Consider the following 14,666-nt stretch of genomic DNA (forward strand, 5'->3'; position numbering starts at 1 on the left):
CTTGAAGCGGAATTTTTCAAAATGGCGTCTGCAAGTTGTAACACATAACAACAAATGAACAAGAAACAGTGTTTGAGTAAGCTTTTTGTGGGTTAATAGAACGTACTTTTTAAATGGTACAAAGAATGCTTTTTGTAAGAAGTTTTGTTTGCGTGTACATTTTTTGTAAGTGATTAGCAGCATTAGTAAGAACATAAAAAGGAAATGCAGGTTTAGGCTTGTTTCTAAACCAAAGTTGAAAAACGTGAACATGGTAGGATGGGAATGAAAGTTTTCTTCTAACGATCTTTACATTTGGCTTAAGGTTTTTGGGATATTTTTGAATGATTTTTGAGTATTTATTTTTTCATTTGAGAAATGTAAACGTAAATCTAGTCTTATATCTATGTCTCAGGACAGACCTTCACCACAGTTAGAACATGATCCATATATAGTTGAAATAAAGCAAAATGGAACAGATCTGCTTTGACAAAATTTTTGACAAAACAAATTAAGTTGCAATGAAAATAATAAGTTTGATAACTTGCAAATTTCAGGTCCAGTACAATCAGTACATTTAGCTACGTAGCTAAACTTACCTAACATAGCTTTATTTACCTACATCAGGTAGCTTTATTTAGCTATTTCAAGGCAACTTTTCACAATTTTGCTTTTTATTTTAAAAAGACAAAAAGTCGCAAGAAAATGTCTACTAATATTTATTCTAGGTATCATTTAAAAAGCAATATAAAGCAGAGATAGTTTTAACATTGCTGCGTTTGATCACTTTTAAGGAAAATGTGTATTCCCATTGTTTGAGTAACTGTACACTCCTTGTGCGCGATGAGGCTGGATAAGTATGATTACTTCACATTGTGCTCATGTTAACCAAAACTGATTTTCTTTGTTATTACACTCAAAAAGTAACTGTTAGGTCACAAATTAACTGTTGTATATCATGTATATAGCCCCAAAACTTTTAGAACTTTAATTGCAATTGTGCAAAAAAAAGACACATCTCCAAGAGTGATTTTTTCATGAATTGTTTTCAGATGAGTTCAAAGTTGAAAATTATCACTGCATCAAAGTGCAATTTTCTGCACTTTCTGGGAAAAATTCTTATTTAAGAAATAAGCTTGATTTAGTAGCTAAATAAGGCTACTTCAGGTAGGTAAATAAAGCTATGTAGGTAATTCAAGCTACGTAGCTAAATCTAGTGATTGTACTAGACCTGAATGTTAGGGTGATCAAGTTCAGTTGATGTGTATTTATGTTGACAGTGTGACCGTTAGGACAAGTGTAGATACCTCTTCAAACAGTAAGTGACATTTGGAATGTCTAGACTCTGACATCACATGTTATTGCACATTTCAGACTTCATTACTGAAGTGTACAACTAACATACGAGGTCGTGATGTCACAGTCTAAACCTCTCAAATGTCGTGCAGTTTGTAGATAGAATTTCTATCGTTAAAATGATTAATGTCCTACAGACCCGGTTTAACGATAGAATGCGTTCCGTGTATTGTCTATGTAGCAAAGAAAATACGGGAGATAACTCTAACTCAGTGCATTTACTATGAAAAATCCCGAGAGTTCCGAATGTCAACATGGTGTGTAAATTTGAAACGAGTAAAGACCATTGGTGAAAAAGTGTTGAATTCTTCCATTATATGGATTAAACTTTTAGATGAAAGGTATTTACAGTCTCAAAAAGGTTTGTTATGATTAATTTGACTGTTATTTTCAATGCAACTTCATTAATTTTCTCCAAAATCGTTTCGGAGCAATTCTGCAATTTTCTGTTACATTACGGGTATATGGGAGGCATTCTAACTGTGGTGAGGGCCCGTCCCGAGACACAGTTAGATTATTCTAACTATGCAGTTTGAAGATCTAAATTTAAAGTGAATAAGTAGGCTATCTGATGAAACACAACTGTGCTCACCCCAACGTTGCCACCATCCACATATTATTATACATATTGTATCACAAGTTAGATCATACATTAGCATTTTTGATAAGAAAAAGCTTAAAAATAAAAAAAATCCTATCTACCAACCCTTGATATTTTTGGAATGTTACAGGAAACAAACATGTTTAACAGTTTTGCCTATTGATGGATATTGCTACAGAAGGATAAGTGGCCTTATGTTGGTGGCTCATGTAATAAACAATCTTCATTAAAAATAAATTTTAACTTATTTATCTGTTTGGAACAAAACAAAACATAAATTTACATGTTTGGTGTGTTTATTTGTGTGTTTTTACCAGTTATCTATCAGAAATGGCTTTATTATTATAGTTCATTGAAATTTTCTCTTCCAGAGTGATTAGAACCAGCAATGATGTTTTACAATATGATATGAGCAGGCCAAACTCAAAAAAGGAACCATGAGGTATACTGCATTTGTGTGCTCTTCAGATGCATATAATTTTGAAATATATGTATGTGATTCTATTATTTAAAGCTCGTATTTAGTTTTGGATAGACAGTAAAATACGAAAATCAAATGTTTGCTATGTTTGCTGAGAAAGAGAAAGTATGCTGTGTATTAATCAGAGTGTTTATTAACTGAATCAGTTCTGCTTTTAGTGATAAAGGATCCCCCAAGCAGAAAAAGAATGTGTCTGTTATCAACCACAAAACAGACCCTGAGGAGTCTAAGCCCACCAGAAAAAGTGAGGGGGGTCTTCCAAACATCAATGAAAGATTAGGTCAGTAAATTTGGCATAATACAGTTAACAATTATGTAATACATGTACATGTAGTATATTGCAAAATATTGTTTAAAATTAAACTCTGAGAATAAAGCATCAGAACTGTCTCTGAATAAATATAATTTTCTTTGTTAATGTGTAAATATGGTTAAAGTAAGTCGATGGTAATTCACAAAATATAGTGCCTCTGTGTTTATTGGAATTGAAATTTGTAGGTCAGTTGCGTCCGTCCCGAGAACTGTTGGAATATTATAGGAAGAAAATAGCAGAATATGATGAAGAGCATGATCACATGGTCAGCAAACTAGAGGAATATCGTATCACATATGAAGAACAGGTAATCATATTTAAATAGTCTTCTGTAATTATACACTTTGTTACTTGTTAAGTGTTTAAATGGTGTGAAGGTTCTTTATTTTAAAACTGCAAACAAGTCATGCTGGTAGCTGTCTACCCTACTACCTTGAGTTACTCTTTATGTGAATTTTTTCCATGTTCTGTTACAGCACAAATTACAATGGGAGCTGAGACAGAGAGAAGAGGAGATTGTGGAACTACAGAAGGCACTCAGTGACATGCAGGTCTATCTGTTCCAGGAACGCGAACATGTTCTACGACTTTACTCTGAAAATGACAGACTCAAGGTACATGTAATTACTGTAATCTCTTCACAAATGCATGTTTCAGCCAACTTCTGTGTACCACTAAATTTTAAGATACTTTTGAAGGAAGACTTACGTAAATCAAAAAAAAAAAAAAATAAAAAATACAAATACATTTATGGTTGCCAATGAGAAGTATTTGTTTGTGTCAGAACCTGGGTATTTAGAATGTATTTTCCAGCTATTTATTTTTAGCTCACCTGAGCTGAAATATCCAGTGAGCTTTTCTGATCACCCGTTGTCCGTCGTCCATCTGTCTGTCCGTCCGTCTGTAAACTTTTCACATTTTCAACTTCTTCTCAAGAACCACGGGGCCAATTTTAACCAAACTTGGTACAAAGTATCCTTGGGTGAAGGGGAGTGTAAATTGTAAAAATAAAGGGCCAAGTCCCCTTACAAGGGGAGATAATCAAGAAAAGACAAAAATAGGGTGGGGTCAATAAAAAATCTTCTTCTCAAGAACCACTGGGCCAGAAAAGCTGAAACTTATGTGGAAGCATCCTGGGATAGTGTAGATTCTAAATTATTAAAATCATGACCCCCGGGGGTAGGGCGGGGCCACAGTAGGGAATCCAAGTTTTACATTGAAATATATAAGAAAAATCTTTAAAAATCTTCTTCTCAAGAACCACTGGGCCAGAAAAGCTGAATCTAATATGGAAGCATCCTGGAGTAGTGTAGATTCTAAATTGTTCAAATCATGACCCCCGGGGGTAGGGCGGGGCCACAATAGGGAATTCAAGTTTTACATTGAAATATATAAGAAAAATCTTTAAAAATCTTCTTCTCAAGAACCACTGGGCCAGAAAAGATGGAAGCATCCTGGGGTAGTGTAGAATCTAAATTGTTCAAATCATGACCCCCGGGGGTAGGGCGGGGCCACAATAGGAAATCCAAGTTTTACATTGAAAAATGTAGGAAAAATCTTTAAAAATCTTCTTCTCAAGAACCACTTGGCCAGAAATGCTGAATCTAATATGGAAGTATCCTGGGGTAGTTTAGAATCTAAATTATTCAAATCTTGACCCTCAGGGGTAGGGCAGGGCCACAATAGGGAATCCAAGTTTTACATTGAAATATATAAGAAAAATCTTTAAAAATCTTCTCTTCAAGAACAACTTGGCCAGAAAACTGAAACTTATATGGAAGCATCCTGGGGTAGTGAAGAATCTAAATTGTTCAAATCATGACCCCTGGGGGTAGGGCGGAGCCACAATAGGGAATCCAAGTTTTACATTGAAATATATAGGAAAAATCTTTAAAAATCTTCTTCTCAAGAACCACTTGGCCAGAAAAACTGACACTTAAGTGGAAGCATCCATTGTTCAAATCATGACCCCCCGGGGGTAGGGCGGGACACAATAGGGAATCCAAGTTTTACATTGAAATATATAAGAAAAATCTTTAAAAATCTTTTCAAGAACCACTGGACCAATAAAGCTGAAACTTATTTGGAAGCATCCTAAGATAGTGTAGATTCTAAATTGTTCAAATCATGACCCCCGGGGGTAGGGCGGGGCAACAATAGGTATATTAAAAAGGGGAAAATCTGATAAAGAACAGCATGGCCAAAGTTACTCAGGTGAGCGATGTGGCCCATGGGCCTCTTGTCTGGATATTAAAATGCACAATTTACCTTTCTTGGAATTCACAAATTGCATCAAGGCAATCTTGCTTTTTGTTGGTTACTAATCTGTTTACATTGTGACTTTCAGATTCGAGAACTAGAGGACAAGAAGAAGATCCAGCAACTTTTGAGTCTGTCCAGTACCCCCGACAGTGAGACTACATATTTTATGAAGGAACCTCCAGCAAAGGCTATTGTAGAGCAGAAAACTAAGAATAAAAGACCCCAGAGTGCTGCAGACAGCAGGCAAAATAGAGGTAAAGTCTCTCTCTCTTTTTCTCAATTTCTCTCTGAACAAATACATGTAAGTGTAGGTTAAAAATAAACATCAAATGATAAAAATCAAAGTCTGTAAATATATAAATATTTAAAATAATTAAACACCTTTGTAAACCATACTGTGGAATACCTAAACACTTTAAATAAAAATGATGCCACAAAAGTAGGCATATTTGATTAATACCTGTATTAAATCAGTTACTTATAAAAACGACAAAGAAAACACACAAGTTTTGTTTGCTAGTAATTTCTTCATATTATAGTAATTTTTTGCAAATTTTGCAGGTATAAAGAAGAAATCAGTGCCTCTGTCTGACCGTCGAGGCTCAATAGAGGCCATCCCCGAGGAGAAGTACAAACATGACAATGAGTCGCTGGTCCTCCAGGTAGAGGCCCTACAGGCACAGCTACAGGAGCAGACCAAGCTGGCCAAGGAACAAACAGAGGCACTGATGGAGGATAGGAGGGTGAAGGAGGAGGAAATGCAGACCAGAATGGAAAGGGATGAGGCCAAAATTGCCACACTCGCAGAAAAGTAAGTCACAAAAAGCATTTTTTCAAATTAATTTAAATAAAAATGTACCAAAAGCTCATAATTCACTTAAATATATGTCCAAAAAAGTAGAAATTTTGCTGTTTATATTTAATGTGTATTTCTGAAAAGTATTCAAAACTTTAGCAATTTTTTGGGTTATTATATGTATAAACTTTCAAGAATAAAACATATTAATTAAATATGAATAAGGAATATCATTTGTATTTCTGGAACATTCAAAAGTAACATGACCTTGACTAGCAAACAATTCTTCTGGTACTTAGACTACACAAAACTCAGGACCTTCTGTACGAGAGCACCAAAGACTTCCTGGAGCTGAGGTACCAGGGACGATCCAATGAAAGACAGTGGATGGGAGAGAAAGACAAGCTCCTGAGAGACCTAGATCATGTAAAACTTCAGCTTCATCCTAACAGAGACCCTGTGTTAAACATGTCAGAAGGCGCTTTAGACAGGGCAGGCTGTGTGGAGGAGATGAAGGTAGGGAATACGTTTGTTTGTACATTATCAGCAATAGTTATGATGGAACATTTCAAGATTAACTACAATGTACAGTGAAACACGCTTATGATGAATTGATGCTTACAGTGAAGTGATTTTCATTCCCTGTGATTTTAGAATATGTTGTAAACTTAACAGCTATAATGAATTATGCTTATTATTAAGCACAATCATCCATCCCTGGCACTTCATTATAAGTGTGTTCTGCTGTACCTATTTTTCCAGAATGAAATCAGATGTAAGTCTTTGTAAACCTGTATATTTAATATTCCTAGCTTTAATTTTATATATGCATGTTTGACATTGTACTTGTATAAGTGGAAGTTTTTGCAGTGAGATTAATTTCTGCTAAAGAAAATCTGAAATTTGAATATTTCTAAACTACCCAATTTCCTCCACAGTCTCTGGAATACCAGCTAACTCAGTCCCAGAAGTTGGCCGAGATGTACAGGGAACAAGTCATACAGCTTGAGGATGAATTGTCACGAATACGAGAGGAAGGGGATGTCACCAGGGAAATCTTTAAGGTTGTTTTACTGTACTTTTGGAGTGATGAAGAGCAATTACAGTATAATATGACATCAACAAATTAAAATTTGATTATTATATGAATTTTCATTTTATGTATCTGTGTTGTTTAGGGTCGAAGTGACAAAATGACGAAGCGCTTACAACTGATGAACCACAGGTACCAGGATCTAGAGAGAAGGCGTAATCTAGAAGTGGAGGGGTTCAAAAATGACATCAAAAACCTCAGGTCAAGGTTAAAAGATGTCGAAAGGCAACTATACAAGGTAGGGTAAATGAACAGCTGATAAGTTTGTTTATAAAAGCATACAGGATATATTGTGAATTTTACTATATTTAAATATTTTGATTTTTATTTTCAATTATATTGAGTAAGTATTTATAGCATTCTTTATTCAGTTATTTGAATATATCAAATTTTAAACTGTGATCTAGGTTACCATGGGGTTTGCTGAGGATATGGACATGAAACGGCCTGAGGAGTTAGATTTACAGATTCTGAAGAATGTGCGGGCCACAGCTGGAAGATCCAAGAAAATAATGGGCGAACTGAAAAATCTCAAGTCAAAAATGTATGGTATTGAGAATGATTTGAAGCATTTATGATTGATTACTGTGATACTTAACACACTTAAAAGTAACGTGATCTTCATTGCAAAAGAGGAACTGATTATTCAGCTGCAGTGTATATACATGTATGTAGTAATAACGGTGAAGAAGAAAAAAATATGTGCTAGATGACTTTAGATTGGTGTATATTTTGCAGTTATTGTAATGGCAGATTACCATATTTGAGGGTTGTATTGTTATTGAGGCAGTTTTGAAGATTAATAAGATCATGTCGTATTTATAATTTTCAAAGGACATTTTAGAAGTTCTTTAGGGAAACTGTCTAGTAATTAACCATAAAGTCATAAATTATGTGATACATATATGTTATTATGTCCTTTTCTATTTATATTTATGTGTCTGACATTAGATATTAAAATAAATGAGATAAGAACAGATGATAATTGAAATCAATTCTAATGTAGTATTTATTCAATTTAGTTTACCATGGACTTCTCTTTGAAGGTGTTCAATCCTTGATTGCTCTACTTCTTTGCCCTTGAGGTCAAATTTTGGCAGGGAGGGAGGTGTTGTAGTACTGTCATTATTTGTCTACTATGTTAACTTTGGTCTTATATTTGGAGACTTGAGACTTCATTACATGAGCTATATGCTCCAAATAATGTGTATTTTCAGCTTTTCTGAGCCAAAGGCAAATACTGTAATGGTCATTTGTGCGATGTGCATAAACTTTTTGGAATGCAAGCCATATCTCAAGAACCCTTGGTCATTTTGAGCTAAAGGCTCAAAGAGCTAGTGTTATGGCTATTTGTGCAGTGTGGTCAACTTTTTGGAATATGGGCCATATCTCAAGAACCCCTTGGTCAATTTTTGTCAAATTGTTACAGAGTATCCTTGGCCCAAGGGCTTTCATTTATGTTAAAACTAGGGATGTGGCCTTAAATAAGGGATAATTAGGGAAATAAAAACAAAAGTAGTGGTTGCAAAATAATCTTCTCAAGAACTACTGGGCATCTCACCAAACTTATAAATAAGGATGGGGATATATTATAGATTAAATATTGTTTGAGGCATCACCCTAGGGGAAAAGAATATGGGCTTAAGGTCACTTCAAAGTAGACCTAAAATGATGCTCTGCCCACTGTAAGGACTAGGATCATCATGTGTCAACCAAAAAGTAGGTCACCATGACCTACTTTCTGAATTTATGGCTAATCATTTTCAAAACATTTGAGGTCACTATTTCAGATACTGAGAGGTTTAGATGTAAGTTGATGCATCTTGGGGTGTTGAAAAATATTCATCAAAAAGTAGGTGACAGTAACCTACCTTTTGAATTTTGCAGGTATTCAATTTCAGTATGTTTAAGAGGCATATTTTGGACACTGTGAAGCCTAGGATCACCAAACCGATGCATCCGTAGGATTTGGAGTAGGTCAACTAAAAAATAGGTCACAGTGACATACTTTTGAAAATTTATGGCTATATTTAAGAATTTCAGTTACTAATTGGCTTACAATCATCAAACTTTGTCAGTTGGTGCATCTTCAGCCTCAAAGTTGACAACTAAAAAAATAGGTCACAGTGACATATTTTGAAATTTCATGACTATATTTAAATATTTCAATTAATAAGAGGCTAAGAATCAAAAAAATTAAAATAGAAAGAGGGTTTGAATCATCAAACAGTTGATGCATCTTTATGGTATGTTTTCAGAGTATATTAACCGAAAAGTAGGACAGGTGACCTAATTTTAGAATTTCAAAATGTATCTTCATATTTAGGATAATAAGAGGCTTAGAATAGAAGTGATAGGGTTGTACAATTTATCAGGAGAGCGATTCTAGGCCTATGGGCCTCTTGTTGGATTTGCCACAGAGTATCCTGTCCCAAGGGCTTTCATTTATACAAGAAACAGGGATGTAACCTTTAAACAAGGGAGATAATTAGGGAAATAAGAACTAAAGTATTGATCAATCGAATAAAAAAAAAATCAAGAAAAGCTGGGCAGATTATCACCAAACTTATGTACAACAAGCCCATGGGCTACATCACTAACCTGAGTAACTTTGGGAATGATGTTCTTTACCAGATTTCCCCCTTTTAATATACCTATTGTGGCCCTGCCCTACCCCCGTGGGTCATGATTTGAACAATTTAGAATCTACACTACCTCAGGATGTTTCCAAATAAGTTTCAGCTTTATTGGTCCAGTGGTTCTTGAAAAGAAGATTTTTAAAGATTTTTCGTATATATTTCAATGTAAAAGTTGGATTCCCTATTGTGGCCCCACCCTACCCCCGGGGGTCATGATTTGAACAATTTAGAATCTACACTACCCCAGGATGCTTCCATAACGGTTTCAGCTTTTCTGGCCCAGTGGTTCTTGAGAAGAAGATTTTTAAAGATTTTTCTTATGTGTTTCAATGTAAAACTTGGATTCCCTATTATGGCCCCGCCCTACCCCCGGGGCCCATGATTTGAAGAATTTATAATCTACACTACCCCAGGATGCTTCCATATAAGTTTCAGCTTTTCTGGCCCAGTGGTTCTTGAGAAGAAGATTTTTAATGACCCCACCCTATTTTTGTCTTCCCCTTATAAGGGGACTTGGCCCTTTATTTTAACAATTTACACTCCCCTTCACCCAAGGATACTTTGTACCAAGTTTGGTTAAAATTGGCCCAGTGGTTCTTGAGAAGAAGTTGAAAATGTAAAAAGGTTTACAGACGGATGGACGACGGACAACGGGTGATCAGAAAAGCTCACTTGAGCTTTCAGCTCAGGTGAGCTAATAAGTATAAGGATATGACGTTGATTAAAAATTGTTCATGACATCACCCTTGGACAGAGGGTATAGTCTCAATGTCACTTCAAAGTTTGTTAAAACTTCAATACTTTGCTCACTATGAGGCCTAGGATCATCAAATCTTGTCAGTAGATGCATCTTTGGATTTTGAGGATATGTTGACTCAAAAGAAGGTCACAATGATATATTTTTTCAAATTTAACATAGTTCATTGTCAAATTCTTTTAGATGCATGTCTTGGACAATGTAGAGCCTGGGATCATAAGTCTTTGTCATTTAATACATCTTGGAGGTCTGAGGGTCTGACAATGAAAAAGTAGGTCACAGTGACCTATTTTATTAATTTTATGGCCATTCATTTTCAAAGCATTTAGCTAAATAGTTTGGATATTAAGAAATTTAGAATTATAAAACCTTATCAGTTGAAGCATCTTAGGGCCCGGGGGTGTATCAGCTATAAAAGTAGGTCACGGTATTAAATATTGTTTTGATATTTGAGGGGATAAAAACTTGGAAGTAATCAATTATTAATCGATTACATCTTCAAAAGTAATCGATTACAGGACAAAATGAGTGTAATCGATTAATAATCGATTGCACAAAATTCCTCTTAGTAATCGATTATTAATCGATTACATTTTTCAGTAATCGTGCCCATGCCTGTCACGGTGACCTACTTTCTGAATTTTACAGTGAATCATTTCAAAAGCTTTTACCTAGGCCATCTTTAAAAATTGTTTGGTCGCCCTCTCCCGACCGATCGACCGGCTAAAAATTGTCCGACTCAAGACTTTTTTAACCTCCAGGAAGCAATTATTTTTTATGCATTTCAGAAAATAAATTTTGAAAATTCAACTTTGATGTTTAAATTTTCTGGGAAAAACATTTTCTCACCTACCTACCGACTGAATTTTGTTCATCTTGAGTCAGGAGAGGGAAAACAAACATTATTTTTAAGTTGGTCCTATATGTTTTGAACACTATGAATCGCAGGGTCAATAAACCTTAATATTTGATAAATTCGATAAAAAAATTCTGAGATTGCTGGCTACTCACCTTAATTTTATAATCCAATATTTGAGTCATATTGGTTGAAAACCATTTTATAGTGCACAAAGTTTGACAGTAGCATTACATGACTTAATGATATACCCTATTAAAGACAGACTTTCTAGTTCATAATCTTTTGTAGTACTTATCCAATGTAAAGAATAATTTTTCAGAACTTAATAGTATTATTCAAGCTATAAAGGCTTGGAAGGAAAATTCTCACCTTGACAAAACTATCAAAGAGCTTGCAAATCCATCAATTAATGTGAAATATTTACGAGTTGATGAAATGCCATAAAACAAAATGATTTTATGGATTCTTAATAGAAACTTTTCTGTTTCAACAGGTAAGACACAGTGGAGAGAGATTTTTGAGGACGATAATAAGGAATGAAAAGAATAAAAATATCACTTAGAATGACAAAAGACTGCAAACTCCAATAGTTTCAGTATAGAATTAAAACAAAGTGTTAACTCATTCAAAATTAAATAGGATTCTAAATACTACAATTTTGTCACTCTGAGACAAACTCCTATGCAGAGTTGTCGTTCGTTCATCTCAGACAAGGAAACAATAGAACATCTTTTATGTCTGAAAATCGATGAAGTTCACTATCGCACTATCGAGGTTTGGGTCGATAATGAGATAATGCAATGAAGATGAAGCAATAGTGCGTTGACGATGAAGCCATGGAGAGATATCGCGGTGAAGATGATGTGATGGCAAGACAATGCAATGACGATGACGCGATGGTGCGATGACGATCGTGTGTTCATTTACGATGACGATGAAGCAATGTTCAATATCGCTCCATTGTACAATCGCGCTATCGCATTGTCGCGCCATCGCATCATCGTCATTGTGTATCATTTCCTACGTTGTCTGTTTACTATGGAATATGGAATCCGGATAGGGCCACGTAATTCACTATCGCGCCATCGAGCATCGACTGAAGGGTCAATGCGACAATGTGATGACGATGAAGCGATGACGCGACAATGCGATGACGATGGTGCGATAGCATGATAGAGCGATTGTAAACATCGCTTCATCATCAGCTAACCATCGCGCAATCGTCATTGCTCCATCGTTTCATTGCTATCGCACCATCGTGTCATCGCGCTATCGCTTCATCGTGCCATCATATCATCGTTATCGCGCTATCACACCATCACTTCATCTTCATCGCACCATCGCTTCAACATCATCGCATTATTGCGTCATCGCTCTATCGACACAAACCTCGATAGAGCGATGATGCTATAGTGAACTACATGGCCCAATCCGGATTCTGTAAGATGTACTTGGAAACTTTTAGATGTATGCACTGCAATATCACAAATGAAATTTTATTATGACACACATATAAAAAATATTTCATGTAAAAATGATGGTAAGGAAAATTTTGATACTCATCGGAACAGAAGGAATTAGCAGTTTTCATGACCCTCTCTTTTCTTTCTCTCTCTCCCTCTCTATTATAAAAAATCATATTGTTTTGAATTCAATGTAAAATTATGTAAAAGATGTGTGAACAAAAAAATAAGGACCCGAGATGCTTCTTTTCAGAAGTAGGTCATAGAGACCTACTTTATATATTTGATGCAAAGGAGACGTGCGATTATCAAACCATGTCAGTTGATGCATCTTAGGACCTCAGGACATGTTGAACCAAAAGTAGGTCACTGTGACCTACTTTCTGCGTTTTTATCATCTCTGTATATTTGATACTTTGAGACTAAGGATCATTAACCTTGTCGGTTGATGCATCTTAGGACCTTTGGATAAGTTGACCTAAAAGTAGGTCAGTATGACCTCCTTTTGCATTTTATCATTACTATTGTTAAATTTATACATATTTGATTCTAAAAGACCTAGGAGCATCAAACCATTTCAGTTGATGCAACTAAGGACCTCAGGATCCAAAAGTTGGTAACTGTGACCTATGTTTTGCATTTTATCTTTATTCATTGTCTTAATACCTTTTTATATATAATATTATGATGCCAAGGATCATTAAACCTTTCATCAGTTGATGCATCTACAAAGGACCTCAGAATATGTTGACCCAAAAGTGGGTAACTATGACCGACCTACTTTAACATTTTATAATTATTCATTGCAAATCATTTATCTTTGATGCTAAGAGGCGTAGGATCTTCAAACCTTGTCAGTTGATTTGTCAAACAAAAATTAGGTCACAATGGCCGACTTCCTGAATATATTACACTATTCATTTCACATACTAAGAGGTTTGGCATCATCAAACCTTGTCACAAGTAGACTATAAAAAAGATTCGAGATTCCGTCAGTTTTGGTCCGATTTCAATAAGACTTAGAAGACAAGTAGTCTACACGAGGATACGAAGATACATAATTCTATAAGTTTTTGATTTCGACGATCAGTGTTGCTATTGTCACTATAAATAGAAATCTGAATTACTTTCAAAATATTACTCCTTCTACAGGTTTTGTCTGATTTCAATATGACGTAATGCACAAATCGTACATAGTACATGTACTCATTATTTGGTTTCGATTAGATGAACACTGTTGCAATGTTACATGTAACTAAAGATAGGGTACTGTTGGGATTCTTTTAGACGTTACTTCTCCTGTGTATTTGATCTGAATTCAATAAATCTTGATACACAAGTAAAATAACCAAGGATCATATAACTCTTATTTTTGGTGCTTTCATTGCTACAAAGTTTCCAGTCCAGGTACTACTTTTCTAGTTCTTATTAGAAATACAAACCAGTAGCGATACAGTCTCGTCTTCCAAAAATTTTACCATACCCCTCGCTTGAAAAGCGGACTGGACTATGTTATTCTTTCTATATAATATCGGGGATACCTATCTCTTATCCACAACTTCTTCTATACCACTAAATAAAATATAATGATACTTTTACAGAATCTTTATTACATAGTGCCACTGTGCACCTCCTAATTTACGTTCTGAGTAATATTTCTTAGTTCGTTGTGTGCAGTATCATCCCTCGAACTGTGCGTGTAATATATAATACAAACTGCCTAAAAGACTGACGGCTTACGATAGGACTTGAAGATTGTTTGATTGTGCTTTCATCACCCCCTCCCCCCCCCCCCCCCCCACGATTTGTCATTTGATTTGAATCAAAGATGTTACTGTAGTTGATGGCAAACTTTTGTCCATTCAGATGCCATGTAAATATCATAAGCTTAAATGTAATATTAAACTGGATGGTAAATTTCAGATTTTGCAAGAGATGAATGATGATCGACACACAGTGGTTTAGCTTATTTAATGATAAAATCAGCATATTATGAACTTAATCTCTATTAGATTGAACATCACGAGAATAGCAAAAGAAAAGCAATATGTAAAGATTCCAAACAAT

The 14,666-nt window shown here is 35.2% G+C and overlaps 1 protein-coding gene across 1 annotated transcript; it reads left to right on the forward strand.

Annotated features, from left to right (window-relative positions):
* Nucleotides 1-27: 27 nt before the first annotated feature.
* On the forward strand, nt 28-7,872 carry LOC133187507 (coiled-coil domain-containing protein 77-like). Its single transcript, XM_061322907.1, has 11 exons — nt 28-76; nt 2,308-2,378; nt 2,576-2,697; nt 2,916-3,037; nt 3,207-3,344; nt 5,078-5,246; nt 5,554-5,803; nt 6,088-6,304; nt 6,727-6,852; nt 6,967-7,119; nt 7,289-7,872. Exons 2-11 carry the CDS (start codon nt 2,374-2,376, stop codon nt 7,457-7,459), a joined length of 1,473 nt encoding a protein of 490 aa, XP_061178891.1. The 5' UTR covers nt 28-76; nt 2,308-2,373; the 3' UTR covers nt 7,460-7,872.
* The last annotated feature ends 6,794 nt before the right edge of the window (nt 7,873-14,666 follow it).

This window comes from Saccostrea echinata, unplaced genomic scaffold (assembly GCF_033153115.1).
Source record: "Saccostrea echinata isolate AGI-Se365-2 ecotype Australia unplaced genomic scaffold, CSIRO_AGI_Sech_v1 ptg000015l, whole genome shotgun sequence".
NCBI lineage: Eukaryota > Metazoa > Mollusca > Bivalvia > Ostreida > Ostreidae > Saccostrea > Saccostrea echinata.